The sequence below is a fragment of the Glycine soja genome, chromosome 2 (genome assembly GCF_004193775.1).
Source record: "Glycine soja cultivar W05 chromosome 2, ASM419377v2, whole genome shotgun sequence".
In the NCBI taxonomy this organism is placed as follows: Eukaryota; Viridiplantae; Streptophyta; class Magnoliopsida; order Fabales; family Fabaceae; genus Glycine; species Glycine soja.
In genome coordinates, this window is record NC_041003.1 from 41,381,797 (window position 1) to 41,399,211 (window position 17,415).

A 17,415-nucleotide genomic window follows, 5' to 3' on the forward strand; every position below is an offset into this window, starting at 1 on the left:
AGATTCAAAGCAACGTGTAGGTAATATTATTATTATTTTGCCTATTTTCTGAATAGGGTTGGGGTCCAGGAGGAGAATTTGATCTTAACCTGGGATTCCTACTCATAATAGTGCCTCGACTTGTGGTTGGAATCGATGAGGACACCACTTTCAATTCAATGTTTTATTGCTTCCGGGAATTGCTCATTTGTCATTCTTTGCAAACACACGATATTCATACCTTATAATTTTCTTCAAACAAATTAAGAAACGATGATGCGCTTTAAAATTAATATAATACATATCTTGATCATTTTTTAAGGTGATATTTTGATCATAAATAAATACTAGTATAATACATATATGAATAACATGAAAAGTTTTTTATTATTACCCTATAAATTTAATAGCATTATTGGTAATGGTGAAAACAAGTTCATTGGAGTTGGACCACGTGAAAGATGCCTCCTGCAAGAAGTTTTTGGCTCTAATATTTAAACAAATGCTATCTAGTATAAATGCATCTTTAATAAAATTTAATAAAAAAAAAAATCTATTGTTAAATCTTTTACGAGCTTTCTAAAGAGAATGATTAACAACATCCAAGTATTAGAAGACATTTTTTCACATATGAGATATATAATGAACAAATAAAAAGAAATACAATGAATCTTACAGTATTTTCCAAAGCCAAATCAGATTCCATAAAATCAAGACAAATGTCATAAGGGAAAAAAATATAATATATTCAAAATAAACAAGAACATAGAAAAGCAGCGGGACCTGCGAATTGGGAATAAGGTGGGTCCAGGATAGAAATAAAAAGGTGCGACGAAAGAAACAATATTGATCCCTAATGCCAATAGCAAAATAACAATGCCAATAGTAAAAAACACGGTGCTGACCTTAGCTTATGGGTTCCATCGCATGTGAATATCTCCCACATTTGATCAACACAATTAGTTGAGACATTTAATAAACAAAAAATAGTATTAAAGTCGACGCATCACCCATTACCGCATTGTTCCATGCTTTGAGCAACTTTCATCATCAGCGTCTTCTCTTTTTCTCAGTTTCTCCTTTTTTTTTAAAGGTGCTGCAAGCATACGTGTGATTTTCTGGCACAAGAAGGAAAAAGAAAAAAAAAAACAACGTGGAATCGCAACGAGATAAGGTGAAACACCAACGTTGTGAGGTGTGAACAAAGTGGGCTCTGTTATCAATATCATCGTAATCTCTTTCTCTGTTCACGCAAAACTTGTTTTTCCTTTTTACTTGTTCCTGTTTTGTGGGAGTGGTCTTACCTATTCGGGTGAGTTTTCTTTATGTTGTTTTCATCCTGTTGCTAATATAACGCCGTCAAGATTTTTTTTTTTTTTGTCCCTTTTTCGCAATTTTCCTAACATATTGGAACGAATTGGAAGTACGGCGTTTTATCTGGACTTAACAAGTTCTGCTTTTGTTGCATGTTGCATGTCTGTCACATTTGTTGGGAGATTAAAACGATGCACTGTTTTATCTCAATCTTCTCACTAAGTTCCGGAATTACACTTTCTCCGGCTTCAATTTTCGTACAAGTGAAAGACCTTTTAAATCTAGCATCATGATTTCATTTTCGTAATTTAGTTTTGGTTTCTTTGTTTCTGAGAAATTATTGTGATTTATTAGTGTCTTTGATTTCATCGATTTCTTGAAATTTTTTCATTTATAATTCTTGGTGAATGTCAAAGCTCAAAGGCCTTATTGATCGCATGTCAAGATTGTTGTTTTTTCTTTTTATTTAATTTTGGTTTCTCTGTTATTGAGGAATCTTTATGATTCAAAATTGAGTGATTAGCGTCTCTGATTTCAGGGGTAATTGAAACTTTTTAGTGGGGTTTATTGGTCTGAAGCTTGTTGGAGTTGGGAGTAGTTGAAGATGAGAAACGTGCTTCGTTCTCTGCGACATTTGCGACCAGCCTTTCAGAGGCAAGATTGTGTATTGATCAGTGTTAATGTTGCAGAAGAACCTCCATGTCACATTGGAAAGAGCTGTCATATCCATAGTTCAGCTTTCAGAGTTGTTGATCATGCTGAGACCAACTTTAAAAACCATTTGTTTACAACAACCACGAAACCTCTCTCAAATGATGCTGCAAAACTCACAAATAGAGGTTCTCACCTTTTTTCGCTCGCAGTGTGCTAGATTCAGGAGGGTTCGAAACTTCATTCTCTTATGTCTATTTGTTTTGCAATTTGTTGGTTTCGGTTACAGAAACAAGCAAAGCTGGGCCTCTTGTTGAGTATGAACGAAGAATTGATAATGGTGAACTTGTTGAAGGCGATGCTTGCCAGGTAGAGTGTCTACACTTCATTTTAATGCCTAATTTCATTGATGAAATGGATTTTACTAGCTTGTTTTATTGGTAAAAATGTTGTTAAATATTATTTTAATTATTTTTCATGGCACTTAATTGGTCATTGTTCCACTTAATCTTCTTTTCCTCTGTTTAAGCATTTTTTCTTTTCTTTTGAAACAGGTAGACACTCTGACAGAACTTCAGAGACTGTATGATGAGCTTGTTGAGTCTGCTGACACCTGCCAATTGGACCGCAACTCTGAAAAACCTGTAAGGTATGCTTTTCTTCCTTCCAGTATCTCTCCTGCTTCGTGCTGATATGTCTGCTTAAATCTTGAAGCCTATTATTCACGTCTTGTTTGGTTTCTGAATTTAATTTGGCTTTTGGTTTTGCAGGAGTGGGTGGCTGTGGTCTCGTCTCTTGTCACATCCTTCTTACTCACCTGTAAAAGGTTTATATCTTTATGGAGGAGTGGGTACCGGTAAAACTATGCTGATGGACCTGTTTTTTGATCAATTGTGAGTTTGAAATGAATTTCTTTTCCATTGATTTTTGTTTTCTCACTTGCTGTTGTCTTATACCATTTAGTTGTCATACCTTTTCAACTCTCAATATAGGAAGAATATGAAGCATTTTTAGAATATGCTATGGAAGTGTGTTATTATGAGGATTTATACTCTGACTGTCTTCACTGGCTATATCTTATCAGGCCTTCTAATTGGAGGAAAAAGAGGATTCATTTTCATGACTTTATGTTGAATGTGCATAGCATGTTACAAGTAAGTTTACCAAACCTGTTATATTTTTTTTTTCCTTTTCTTTTTGTTAGATAAAAGAGGACGATCTATGTATTTCTAATACATGTTAAACTGCAGCTTGCCCAATATAGTTACGGCTGATAATAAATCTAAGTAAGCTAATATCGAATTGCATTGTGACTATCTTGTTAGTCGAAAATCATTATATACCGTAGGGGACAGATCCAATAATTATGTATGTTTTTGAAGGATGAATTTGTTTATAATCAAGCGATATAAAAGGGGTCTTATGCTTTTAGCATTAATTGTTTGTTAGCAGTTTCCAGAATGATGTTATCTTGTATGCTTAATTGGCCAACAGAATAAGAGGAAGCCTAACTCAGATTTCCTGTTGTGTATCCTTGTAGAAGCATAAGGGGTTGTCAGATCCACTTGATGTGGTTGCAGGGGAGATTTCTGATGATGCAATTTTATTATGTCTTGACGAATTTATGGTAAAGTTTTAGTATAACATTATTTCTTTTGATAATATATCATGCATATTTTATTTGATGATCTTGAGATTTGTTATTTGTTTTTTCTATAGGTAACAGATGTAGCAGATGCATTGGTACTAAATCGCTTGTTTAGACATTTGTTCAACAAAGGCATTGTAAGTGATATAACTGATTAGTAGCCTCTCTAAACAATAATTATGGAATTGTTGCCTAATTAATTTCAAATTTTCATTTTCTTCATTGTGCTTGGATACAAGTATAGATTCTAGTGGCCACATCAAATCGTGCACCAGATAACCTATATGAGGGTGGATTGCAGAGGGATCTCTTTCTACCCTTCATTGCAGCATTGAAGGTACAGTTCTAGATGTTTCCTTAGTTGGAAGAAATGTTAGATTAGCTTCAAGTCTCTACTGTTAAATAATTTCGTTACTGAATGTTGATGCCCTCTGCTTTCTGGAATGTTTTCATCTGTGTTCTGTAGAAGAAAGTAAAGACTCCAGGATGCATTTTTATTTTTCTTAATGCTCTTTGTAATTTCCTAATATAGTATATTCCTGTAGGAAAGGTGTGTTGTACATGAGATTGGTTCATCAGTTGACTACCGCAAAATGGCATCGGTATGACATAAAAAATCTTATATTTGTAAATGCGCTAATATCAAATTGTTAGTTTTATAATTTTATTTTCTGCAAATTTGGACTGCAGGGTGAGCAAGGATTCTATTTGGTTGGCACTGATTTATCTGGCTTTCTTAAGCAGAAGTTTCAACAGTTGATTGGAGAAGGAACAGCTACCCCCCAAGAAGTAGAAGTAGTAATGGGAAGGACACTGCATGTATGTGTTAAATCTGATCTGACACAGACACATATTGAGCATACAATCACTATTATTATCAATTTAAAGTTGTGTTCATTTTCTTTATCAGGTTCCATTGGGAGCTAACGGATGTGCCTATTTTCCTTTTGAGGAACTTTGTGAGAGACCTGTTGGGGCTGCAGACTATTTTGGGCTATTCAGTAAGACATTTTTGAGTGAATTTTCTCATGCATTCATGTATACGGCATACATACATCTTTTATGTCTATCCTAAAGACAAAGGATACAGTTCTGTTGTTTGCTGGGAATTGCATATGGGGATGATAAAAGTAACTAAGTTTTGAATGTGATAAAAGTCAGATAATGATTTCATTTTTCTGTAAACTTCGTTTATTCTCATTGTGGTAGTTTTTTAAATATTTGATATTTATCATACTTTTACCCAACTGCTAATGTATATAAGATCTATAAATCAATGTTCACAGAATGTCTTTTTTGTTTTCACAGGGAAGTTTCATACGCTAGCCTTGGATGGCATTCCAATTTTTGGGCTTCACAATAAATCAGCTGCACATAGGTTTGTCACTTTAGTTGATGTAAGTCCCTTGCCATTCTAAATGGGTTGCCCATGTTTAAACTTTGTCTGTGAGTTTCATTAACATATTTTATCAAAACCTTTGTATTTTAATATTATTTTCTGCTCAAGGAATGGCCTAGCGATGAGCCAGCCCCTTGCTTGTCGCCTCTGCTACTATACAAAGATGAATGCTAGAAGCACATTTTAAAAGTTAGCGACCCACTCTTTTTTATTGAGTGTATTTTATGGGGGTGCCACTAAATTATGTATTGGAAGTGTATCAAGTATGTTGCTATCTATTATGCAAATTGTTTGCTATATGTATAACTTAGTGAGTTTTTTCTTGATCTGACTGAGTTTGTTACCTTGCTTCTTCCTATTTATAAATATGCCTAAGGATGTTGAGTTTTGACTAGAAAAACTGAAGAATAAAATTTTGCATATGTTTCCAAAAACATCCAACAGCCAAAAAAATTTATGATTGAAAGTTTCATACCTGAAGTTGAAATTTTATAGATTTTCTAAGAACTTGAAGCTTAGGCCACTGTGATGAGATGTTGAAATGAATAATCATATGCTTTTTGTATTATCCTCTGCATTTGTTTTTCCTACAGTGAGAGAAGAATAAGTATGATGCTTTGTTTCACTGTGATTACAGGTGATGTATGAGAACAAAGCCAGACTATTATGTACTGCTGAAGGGAGCCCTCAAGATCTCTTTGAAAAAATATTAACAATATCTGAGGCTAAAAATATGGCACCCCGAACCTCTTCAAGATCGAGGAAAAATGATGATTCTAACCTTTGCGTGGACAATGAATTGGGGTTTGCAAAAGACCGCACCATTAGTAGGTACGATATATCTGCATACAAAACAACTAATGTAATAAATTTTTGTAACTATTTTGATTTGGTGTTGCCTGATCAACTGATGCAAGTTGGAATCTCTCATCTTAATATTATTTATATGACCATCTAAGATCAGGAACCAACTCTAGAGATTGAGGTACTGGCAATGCAATTAAAATTGCTCCCTCAGTTGTTTTTCATTTTGTGTAATAGAGAATGCTTAGAGAATTGGATAATTATTTGATGTGCAATACTCGGAGAAAACAGCCACTTGATTCATTGAAAACAATTCTTTGTATCTTTTGTCTTAGAATTTAGAAAGATTCCAACATTAAATCTTTTACCTAAATCTGAGATGTACATCCAATGGCTGGAATCTTATATCAAGGTGTTGGTAGACAAGGGTCACCATTTATGGTAGTGTAACTGGCAGAGTGAGAAGGGGGTGTGCCTGAAATGACACTCCCGCATCTGAGTTTCAGAATCTGGTGTATGAGTGTGTAGAATTGAAAGTGCATTTGCCTGGAGAGTAGCCTCTATATAAGGTGGTATGGTGTCAGTAGCTAAGAGGCCTCTAGTGGCTCAGTTACATAGGTTGCACGCACAGCTTTGTGGGGGTAATGTCTCCATCATTATGGCAGATTAATAGGGGTCGAGCAGGTTTTGGCATTGGTCGGGTAACTGGGCCAGGTTAACAAGCTTAAAACATATTCTGTTTTGGCATTTCTAAGAACTAAAAAGCAATAATAGCAAGGAAAAATAATTTACAAGATACCTAGAGAGAACCACCATTATTCCTATATGTAAATGTATATATTTGTTGCAATTACTGATTATGACATAAATTTGATGCAGACTGACAGAGATTAACAGCAAGGAATACTTACAGCACCATGCTGCCATGTTAGCAGAAAAGAAAGAAAGAGTGGATCAGAATGCCGTTGAAGCTTGAAGAAAGGATCCAAAACCTCGTATCACAGTTCGGTTGCTATTGTTGTAGCACAGAGTGAAAGTGGGGTAAAATGAGTAATTATTGTGAACAACCAAAAATTTCAAATAAAAAACCATCCATCGGCAGAGCATTAGATTTGGCTCAATTTGGCTCCTATTGTTGTACCATAGAGTGAAAGTGGGGCAAAATGAATAATATTGTGAACAACCAAAATTTCAAACAAAAAAACATCCATCTTCAGAGCATTAGATTTGACACCAGCTCAGGGAGAGATGTGTTAGATAGCATCAAATATTTATTAGTGTTTGCAAAAATATTGTATAATTGATTTGATGTAATGCAAAAATTCAAACAATTTAAATAGAATGTAGGTCTTTTAACTGCATTTATTGTTGATAAATGTTTTGCAAGACTTGATCATTACATTCAGAGTCCTGATAAATATATTCCTCTCGCCAAATTAGTCTTGACACATGCTAGATGGAACCTTAGATTAAGTGCTGATGAAAGGTGCCTAGACCAGCACATACATATGCCCTTGTTTTGGTCAGATTTAGCCTGAATTTTGATGGACCTAAGAATATATTCTCTTTTTTCTTCATTGGTTTTATATATTAGAGTTTAGCAATGGAGCTCTAATAATGGTAAAAGGGGTAGAAAAACTATGTTTTGCAACAATAAGCAAAGATGCAATTTCTGTGAGATGACAATTTTACTATATTATGACATATTTTGTCTTCAACATACGAATGAAAATGGCACGACTAAATTGAGCAAAAGAAGACTTCTTAATGGGCAAAGTGCCAAATAATTTGAGTTTTGTGAGCATTGTATTTTTGGCAAGAAGAAATGAGTCAAATTCATTGAAAGGTTTCATAATACTTCGGGAATATTTGACTGATTGCACTTTAATCTTTGGGAACCATCTAATAGAAGCCCTAGATATATGTTGACTGTCATTGATGAATTTTCCATGAGTTTGGGCAGTTTTCTTGAAGAAGAAAAAGGATGACATTTTTGCTACCTTCAAGGAGTGGAGATCATGATTGAGAAGCAAAGATGAAGGCAAATAAAACACCTATAAACTAATAATGATTTAGAGTTTTGTTCTACGAAGTTTGATGTTTTATGCAAGGTCGAAGGAATTATTAACAACACACAAGTTGCCATAGTCCACAGTGAAATGATGTTGCAGAACGAATGAATAGAACTATAGTGGAGAAAGTTCGTTACATGCTCTTTCTAATGTTGGTTTGTCAAAGTCTTTTTGGACTAAAGCAGATTCAACACTTATTTTCTCATTAATTGATCAACCTCATCTGTCATTGATAAAAAAGACTCTTATTAAGGTAAAGATTTTTTTGTTGTCCTATGCTTATGTTGATAATTATAGGGGGTGTTCTCGGATCGGTTTTGGTCAAATTCAAGATCCAACCCAACTAAATTTGATCGGTTTGGTTTTTATAATTTTTTTTTAAACTAAACCCAACTCAAACCATTCATGAACGGTTTGATTCGGTTTAAATCAAAAGGTTACCAATTTAAATTTGATTTTTTTTTCTTAGAACTATTATTTTATATTATAATTCATCCAAATATTCAATACAATTAACACAATAGTATGAAATGTCTGAAAGTAATAAAATTGATTCATTTAATATCATTAACATAATATTCTAAAATAGACTAATACAAATTAAAATAAAATATTCTTCAACGAAATTTACTATAATAGTTTGAATCATAATTATTTCCAACAAATTAATTTATTGTAATAAGTTTTGTTGCAACCAAATTTGTGACAACTAGATTTGTTTCAATCAAATTTGCTAAAATAAATAAATAAAATATGATCAATTAATATTTAAAACCAAATCAAATAACTTTAAAAAATTTGATGAGTTCGATTTTGATCGGATCTATAAATCTAAACTCGTGACTCAACCCGTAAATGCACCATGAAAGAAAAGTACAAAAATGATGCTATACATTCAATTGTATGTATAGACCGAGTTCTTTTTTTTTTATTCATACAAATTAAATTATCATACCATGAAATTTACCATAATTGAGTTAGACTCTTTTAGAATTTATATAAACAAGTGAAATGAAAGATAAATAAATATATATTAACAATATAACCAATATTTCAGCCGGGATCGGTGTTTATTATATACCTATAATTATTGTTTATAATAAATAAACATTTTTAATATATTATTATATTTATATTGATAATAAATAATTTAAATTATGATATAAAATTATTTTTAAATTAAATTGAATAAAAATGAAAAAATAAAATATGAAAATAAGGAAGTTTGATATAATTAAGAAAAATATTTTATAATTAATTATAAAATAATGTGTAAAATACATCTTTCAATAAAGAAAAATAAAAATTAATAAGAATTTTAATTAAGAAAATCTAAAAAAAAAATGAGAACTTCACTTTTCAAATTAAAAACTTCAATTTCATAATTAAAAAAATTATAATTTATATTTTATGATTTATAATATAAAATAAAATTACGTACTGCAAAGTGAGGCCATGCTTACATGATGATGATAAAATTAATAAATTAAATGATCGATTATCTCACAAGAAAAAGAATATAAATATATATATATAAAGGGTGAAAGAAAATTTCATAGAGTTGACATCTATCCCCAATTGGATAAGTGTTAATCAAAACCTTTTCCTGTACAGTTTTAAAAGACTGCGAAATTTGGAAAATTTATACTATTTATTGTGTAGTAGATTTTCTTTATATCCTTTTTATACATATTTTTCTATTTATATTTCTCTTTTCATACACATTATTATTTTAGCATACTTTATTAACTTTTATTATTATTTTACAAAATTATAATATATATATATATATATATATATAGTTATTTTATAATAAATTTAAATATTTTCTTGGTAAACATAAAGATATTTTTATTATGAAATATATTAATAATTACATATATTATGCACTAATTTAATCTTTCTATAGTATTGAAAATGACAAGTAATAAGAGGGATTATTCAACATGAAGTAATAAGGAATAGCATGGCTTTACTATTTAATATTTTGCTGATTTAATCATTGGACTTTTCTGTTTTTTTTTTAAAAAAGAATCATTTCGACTTTTCTGATGTTATAAAAGTAAAGATACTGTGGGTATAAATATCGGGAAAAATACTTCTATGAAGCACACGGGAAGAGAATGATCCCGACTACTCTGCTTTAGTCCAGAGCAAGAAAAATCCACCTATATGAAGCCCGTGGAATCTATCTTTTTAAAGTTCAACAATAGTTTCAGTCCACTTATTTTGATGGTTAGACATAGTTGAACAAATTTGATTATGGTGAGATCAAATCTCTCTTTTTAAAGTTGAAAAATAGTTTCAGTCCACTTATTTGAATGAGACAACTAATGATGGTTAGACATAGTCGAACAAATTTGATTATGTTCAAATCTCCTAGTAAAATTCACTATACGCTGCTTCATGCACAGCTTCAATTTCTCTGTTTTTTGTTGGTCCGTACATCTAGCAGCTGTTATTATACCTCTACCACCTATTACTCCCATTCATGCCAGTGACCAAAAGAACAGAAAACCCACACCAACAAACCAAATAAACCCCACCTATCCCTATCCCTATCCCATTGACAAGGAGATCCATACTGGGAGATTTATTTAGTATTCTTCCTTCTCGATACTATCTCTGATGCCCAGGCTTTGCCAGTTTCAGTTTGGAACTTCCCTGCAAAAGGATACAATTTTCTCCAATAAATTATCAAATCATAAAAAGAAGATAATTGATAATTCGTAAACAAATGGGAAAAAAAATTATGGATCAAAAAACAAGTGAAAAATTCTCCAATACATGATCAAATAATTCCAGGCACCTCTTCGGTGCTCAACTTTTACCAACTGAAAAAAATATTTAGAAGATCAAATCCATAGGATCAAACCCCAAATCAAGTACGAACTTTGAAAGCTATATTTTGAAATGTCATGTGACATTCCATCTCATGTTAGCAACCAGGTACTGCTGATTACTGAGGATTATTCATGTTGTTCCACACATACAAAATAAGGGGCAGGTAAAAAAATCATTAATGTGGAATTTCTTTTTGTTAACAAACACGATATCCAGCCTCCATCATTCAATTTCAGAACACAAACTAATAAATCACACTTTGAAGAAAATCATACCAGCAGTTGACTGGAAAAATTCATCTAGATCCTTCCCCTGCTCTGCAAAGTCACGGGAGAACAAATTTCAGAAGATCTAAGCCATATGGATAATTACACTGAAACAAATCTACAAACGAAAATGACAATCACCAAAATACCCACTCATTCCAATGCTTGTAGCTTATTAGTATAGATTTTAAACTCTAAATGCATCATTTACGGGAATTTGAAACACTTAATGACATTGTACTTAGGTAATTTTTGTTAATAATCTTCACTAGGAGGATGCATCCTGCATTCTGCAACATACCACACCTCACTTTTACAAAATTAGATTATTACAACTGAGTGGTCAAAATCAATATTTGTCATATGATATAAGTATACAGCAGAGGAGACAAACCTAGTGCAAGAGACATATAAGGCAGTTATTTTTGCCATTCTATCAAAAAGGCACAACATGACATAAAATTACTGATTACAGAGACATCTGTAAAAATATGAATGCACAGTTTAGTAGTTGTTTATCCTCATCATCCTTATTGTAATATAATTTATCAGTTGTCACTAACCATACCCTATACACAAAAAATTCCATAAAATTCCTAGCTTGAATATTAGACATAATAGTCAACTTGTTGCCAAAGATGTTAAAACTTATCAGTTATCACAACCTCTGACCCTCCACCCACCTTGTCTTAATTATAGAGACCGCCCATCCAATCCAGGAAGACCAAGGTGCCAAAAGTTTAACATGCTTTAAATTTAACATCACTTGCATAAATTCCTTAACAATCAAATATTGTAATATGTTTTGTTTGAAGAATTGACAAACAATTCAACAAGGACTGTATATGATCATAATAAAATGAGAAGATATGAAGAAAAATAAAATTTGAAAATTTCTCTCACCATCTTCATATTCCAAAGCTTGGAGTATCATCTCCACCTGTATAGAACAAAATTTAAAGAATCAAAATACAGGCCAAAATGTTACATAATAGTTGTAAATGAATCAAAAATCATCTGCCTGACAGAATATTAACAATAAATGAGCTACTTATTATTTTTGTTTATTCCTTTTAACCATAAGCCAAATACACAAAGGCAAAAATGCAATTTATCCCAACCCCTTAGGGAAAAACAAAAGTATTTTACATAATTAGATTTAAATTAAAAATGACGGTGAAAAGATTCGGAGCAAAGGAAAACAATAGCTGAACAGCATCTTCACACCATAGCATCTTCTCCCGTTTAATGAAACAGATAAACTAATCTGTATAAACCGATATACAGTTCTTAAAAAAGCTGAAATAGACAAGGAAATATATCGCTAAAATCCAAAACAAAAGTCCATAATTCATGAATCACCATACCTTATTATTATCAGTCAAAAACCCAAGGCTCGCTCACTTGGTTGGGACAGTGCAAGTTCTCGGGAGGAGGTTCAATACTCCCTCCCAATGGAAAAGCCCTTTCCCATTACCCAAGTTTCTCTCCCTCACTCTCTGCCCCCCAACCCACCCACCCAGCCCCCAGTGGGGACCTCTTGATCTGTTAGGCACCATTACCAATGTAGTGAAGGGGCCTCCCTAGGCCATAGCAGGGCATTGTACCAAACACACGCACAAGTCAAAAGGTATGGCCACAAACCTTGTCAAGGTCCTTGACAAATTTAGCTTCTGGAGAAGAATTTGCTTCATACTCCATCCACAACTCAGCTATTTCCTTTGCTTCAATATGACAATTCAATTAAAAAACAAGAGATGTGAGTTTTTGTTATTATCTCATTAACAAACCCATGTACAGAGTGAAAAAAAGTACCTGTAGATCCTCCTCCGAGTACTTTACACATATGATCTAGTGCTTCCTGTTCTCGTTGATTCTTTTCTGCTTTCGAAACTCCATCCAATGGAGTTATGTCCCCAACAATTGCTATTAAAGAAAGCACCAAAGTGCACAAATGAAATTGTAGATCAGAACTTTCACATGAGAGCATGAGATATATGATGATATTATAATACTCTGGTATTAAAGCTCCTAATAACTTGAAAACCCAAAATCTGCTTCAATAATAAAACCAAAATAGGGGATACAAAAGCATTGTAAATTTGCATGCATCAAATCGACAGCTGGCATTAAGTAATTCAAATTCACTCATTGTGAACTTCTAGTCTTTTAGGCATTCATAACTAGTCTATTTTCAAAATTCAAACCTAAACTGGCCATTGTACTCACTCGGTCTCATCCATTGTTTCGGTTTATTTACATTTCACCAAATTATTACTTTCCAGCTGAATTCAGCCAAACCTGTCCACTATATTATATCATTATTCATAAACAATACTTTAGGCATGCAGAACCACTTTTACCAGGCACAGACAAATAACACAAAGCAAACAGCATATTAGCATACCTTCTGCAATGTCATGAACAATAGCCATTTTAATGCACCTGAAAAATAAAAAACAAGTTTCAGAAAACCTACCTCCCATCCTAATGTTAACAGGTGCATTGCAAAAAGAAATAGTCATTAATAAAACATATATACAGCTGATTCAAAAGGAAGGTGGATTAACTTGTTTCGGTCTACACCAGGGACATCTGACGCAATCAGAGCCATCAAACTCATTCGATACATATGATCGGCTATAGATTCAGGATTCTTAACATCTTTTCGTACCCAACCTGTTCTCTTTGTTGCCTGTCTCAGATACCAAACAGAATTCAAACAAGTTACAGCACTACAAATTAAAAGCAGGAAGAAGAAAAAAAACGAAACAGCACAAGTGCAATCGAGCTTTTATCAGTGTGACACAACGCCAGTCAAATAAAACTGTGTTTCATTCTCAAATCAAGCTTGGGTTAACACGCACTGACAATTTTAGCAATCAAAATTAAACAGCCGTTATTATCTCTTTAACTTCTGCGGCATTTCTGAGAAACGAATAAGTACATAACTTCAAAATACAAAGCTGGTTTACGAAGAAGCACCTTGAGGCGGTGGCAGATTGAGAGGAAATCAATGGCAGAGGAAGCAGAAGGAGCGCCGTCGCGAACCGCCGCGGAAGAAGGTGAAGCGGCCATGCAAGAAACCCTAGTGAAAGTCGCTGTGGAAGGTGCAACGGGTTTGAATTTAAGGAAGGCGGCAGAAAGAAAAGGAACAGGCGCACGGGATAGAAGAGTGAATCGCATTAATTCCTTTGGATTTTGTGGAAACTTCAAACTTAGAACAGTATGCTAGTAGTAAAATAATGTACTACTAGGTTAGTGAGTAGAGACCTAAGTCTGTGCTTGGCATCTCAAGAAACAGGGCTAGGATAAGGTCACTTGTCAAATGTAATTAATTGTATTTGTAAATGGTTTTGTTGGATACGCATTTATGAGTGTCGAAAAATCTTCCTTTCTCACACAGTTATACCAAAGAAAATAGTACTAATGTTTACTTGTTTCAAATCCAACCTCATTTGCTTGATAATAAATAAATAACCTTATTCTGCTCGTATAAGGATGTTATATTAAATGAAAACAAAAATAATTTATATGTTTCTTTCAAAATATAATTTATGTTATATTATATTAGGTTGGATAAGTCATTTTAATTAATTTTTAATTTTTTTTGTTTCACCATTTGATAAATAAGTTTTTTTTAATAATTTTTAACATTCTTTAAAAATTATTTAAAATAATATTTGTAAAACTCTAACCTGTAAGTTATTACTTCTATTTTTTTTATATTTTATTCTCTTTCTATCCTTAAATTATTTATTATTTTTTTTATTACCTTTTTTCAAATAAAATATGAATTTATTATTTATTTGTTTTTTACACTCATTCTTCCACACATTTTTATATTTCACTATTTATTCTAACCATTGTAATATCTATAATATTTAATTTATTATTTTAGTATTATATTTTACGAAATTAATAATCATAGATGCTAGACTTAATTTATTCTAATTCCCTATTTTTTTAAATAAGTTTATACTATATGATTTACTTTATTTATTATGCTAATCAATATAATAAAATTATAATGTATACTTAACTGTATTTTTTATTTTATTTTAAATTTGATTAAAAATATTTTAAGATAAGTTTAAATATGTTTTTCATTAGTCTATTTTGATTTTACTACTTAAATGCACTCAAGATTCCTTAAGTGATGATATGATATGAACATTATTACTTATATAAGTAATTATTAATCATGAATTACTTTAGTTCAATTTGTTTAAATTTATTTGTTAAAGTAAGTATTTATTTTAATAAAATAAACACCTTTTCATTTTCTTAACGTATTTGTTAAAGTGTTTTTTGCTTTAAAAAGGTAGTTTTATGCTTATTTTTAAAAACAAACCTTGGGGGAGTTTGTTTAAATTTTAAAAAATGACTTTAAAATAAGTATTTTTATACAAACATTTTTTAAAGAATTAGATAGGTTTTTCTTTTAAAAAAAAATAGAAAACTCTCATTTGAAGTAAAAGCAGTTTAGCCAGACACATAAAAAAAATCATAAAATTACTTATTTCATTTAAAAAAAAACACTCATCTTCAAAAATAAACTTAAACAAACTAGCATCTTATGTGTTATTAAAAAAATATTTTTTACAACACTTATTTTAAATATCTTTTTTCTAAGTTTACAAAAACTGATCCAAATTACACGGAATGAGTAGATTTTAAAAATATTACTTCTGTAATAATTTTAAAATCTACCTATTTTTATATATTTTTTAAAAAAACTACCTCACTTCAGTAAATTTGTTGTCATTGTAAGTAGTAATTTGTTAATAAAAACTCTCGTAAAAGAGAAAATTAATTAAATTATTTAAGATTAAAGTAGTATAATTTAGATTGCTCACATGACACCATAAGAGATGATATTAGAAAACTTTTTTCACTCCGTGAAATTCCAGTAATTATGAAACAAGATCCATTAACTCATTAAATTACATTCATTTGCTACTTCCATGGCAAGATCTCTTTCACTCCGTCCATTACTAAAAAGATTATGTAAATGAAGTCTAAAGGATACTCCACTCATTCTTAGACATTGCACTCATCCTCTACATTAGCAAAGACTTAAAATCCGATTCTGAGCAAGAACAATCTCCATGTGATTTGAGATAAATGTAGAATAAGTATCATATAACACCTCTGCTTAATTTTGGTAAGTGGTAACAACATCCCAAAACTCCCATATTTAAAGTTTTTATTTTCAATAATTTCATTTTATAAAAAACAAAGAAGTAAACAGCGTTGTTGGTTTTGGCTAACTAATAAACAATTAATTCCAAATCTCCTTAATCATTAAAGATTAAATATTTATAAAATTTAAAGCATTAGATACATTTATTTTTTATTCCTTAGTTCCCTTTTATATTTCATTTTAGGTTATTATATAAAAATTAAAAAGTACAATAATTTTTTTATTATAATAAAATAGTCATGACTCATGAGATTTTATTTTTTCTTCTCATTCCATAATAAATATATATATGTAAAATAATTAATACTAAAAAACAATTAATGATAATTAATAAAAGAGTAATTGGTATAATTTTAAACTTTTCAAATAATAGATAAATAAAATAAAATATAATGTGAGACTTTGAAACAGAAAAAGTATAAATAAGATAGTAAGGGAATTAATTAAAAAAACAATGTATAAATTTATTTTATTTAGTTAAGGTCACTGACAAACCAACTCACATGCATGTGGGTGGATGTGACGTGGTATTATGTTCATCTAGAACAAATGAATTAGATTAAGCAGTTGCTTTAACCTTTTAGCATGTCATTTTAGAAAAGATACACTCCAAACGCCGAAACCTGCAAATTCTAATGATTAACACGCAAGTAAATCACTGCCGCTAGAGGCAAAGAGCCCCATTTGAAGCAAATTAGCACAACATGGAAAAATCTTATAGGATTCCATTTTTCTCAATCATAAACTTGTTAGTAATATTTAGACAGGGAAAAAGAGAATAGAGGGAAAATTATAATATAGATATAATATGATAAGAAAAAATAATAAATGTTTAGAAGAATAAAGTTTTCAGGAATTTTAGAAAACCGGGTTACACTCACTTCCAGAACAACAAGAATGCGATCGGACCCACTAGAAAAGTCCGACCTTTTATATGTAGTAATTTTTCACATACACCTAAAGAATAAATTATCAATTATATAAATTACACTGGTATTATGCAATCTTTTAAATATCAGTGTCTAAATATTAACAAAATATAATAGTATCATTTAAAAACTAGAATGGATAGATATTAAATAGTGAGTGATATTTCAAAAAGGAAATTGATGAATTATTATCCACCTAAATCTAAAAAGAAAAAGATTACATCATCCATCCAATCCATCCAGCATGCCTCTTTTGTTGACCCGAGTGAGTGTCGGCAAGCAGAGCCTGTACCACTGCACTTG

General features: G+C 31.3%; 2 protein-coding genes across 6 annotated transcripts; one reads left to right on the forward strand and one right to left on the reverse strand.

Moving 5' to 3' along the window:
• Positions 1-952: 952 nt before the first annotated feature.
• On the forward strand, positions 953-7,171 carry LOC114394809 (AFG1-like ATPase). 5 transcript variants are annotated; one of them, XM_028356483.1, is made up of 15 exons: positions 953-1,291; positions 1,832-2,132; positions 2,234-2,313; positions 2,499-2,593; positions 2,715-2,837; positions 3,029-3,098; positions 3,485-3,571; positions 3,664-3,729; positions 3,837-3,929; positions 4,138-4,194; positions 4,283-4,411; positions 4,503-4,593; positions 4,901-4,989; positions 5,629-5,822; positions 6,675-7,171. In XM_028356483.1, the coding sequence occupies exons 2-15, from the start codon at positions 1,898-1,900 to the stop codon at positions 6,769-6,771; spliced, it is 1,506 nt and encodes a 501-aa protein (XP_028212284.1). In that variant the 5' UTR covers positions 953-1,291; positions 1,832-1,897; the 3' UTR covers positions 6,772-7,171. The 5 variants fall into 5 exon arrangements, with proteins under 5 accessions (XP_028212284.1, XP_028212290.1, XP_028212298.1 ...); XM_028356489.1 differs by having other exon boundaries at positions 953-1,209; XM_028356497.1 differs by having other exon boundaries at positions 953-1,174.
• A 2,978-nt stretch (positions 7,172-10,149) lies between these two features.
• On the reverse strand, positions 10,150-14,300 carry LOC114394853 (HD domain-containing protein 2-like). The gene is made up of 8 exons (XM_028356524.1): positions 13,963-14,300; positions 13,548-13,672; positions 13,385-13,422; positions 12,793-12,903; positions 12,622-12,701; positions 11,881-11,917; positions 10,987-11,028; positions 10,150-10,531 (listed from the first exon to the last, which is right to left on the reverse strand). The coding sequence occupies exons 1-8, from the start codon at positions 14,161-14,163 to the stop codon at positions 10,461-10,463; spliced, it is 705 nt and encodes a 234-aa protein (XP_028212325.1). The 5' UTR covers positions 14,164-14,300; the 3' UTR covers positions 10,150-10,460.
• Positions 14,301-17,415: the final 3,115 nt, after the last annotated feature.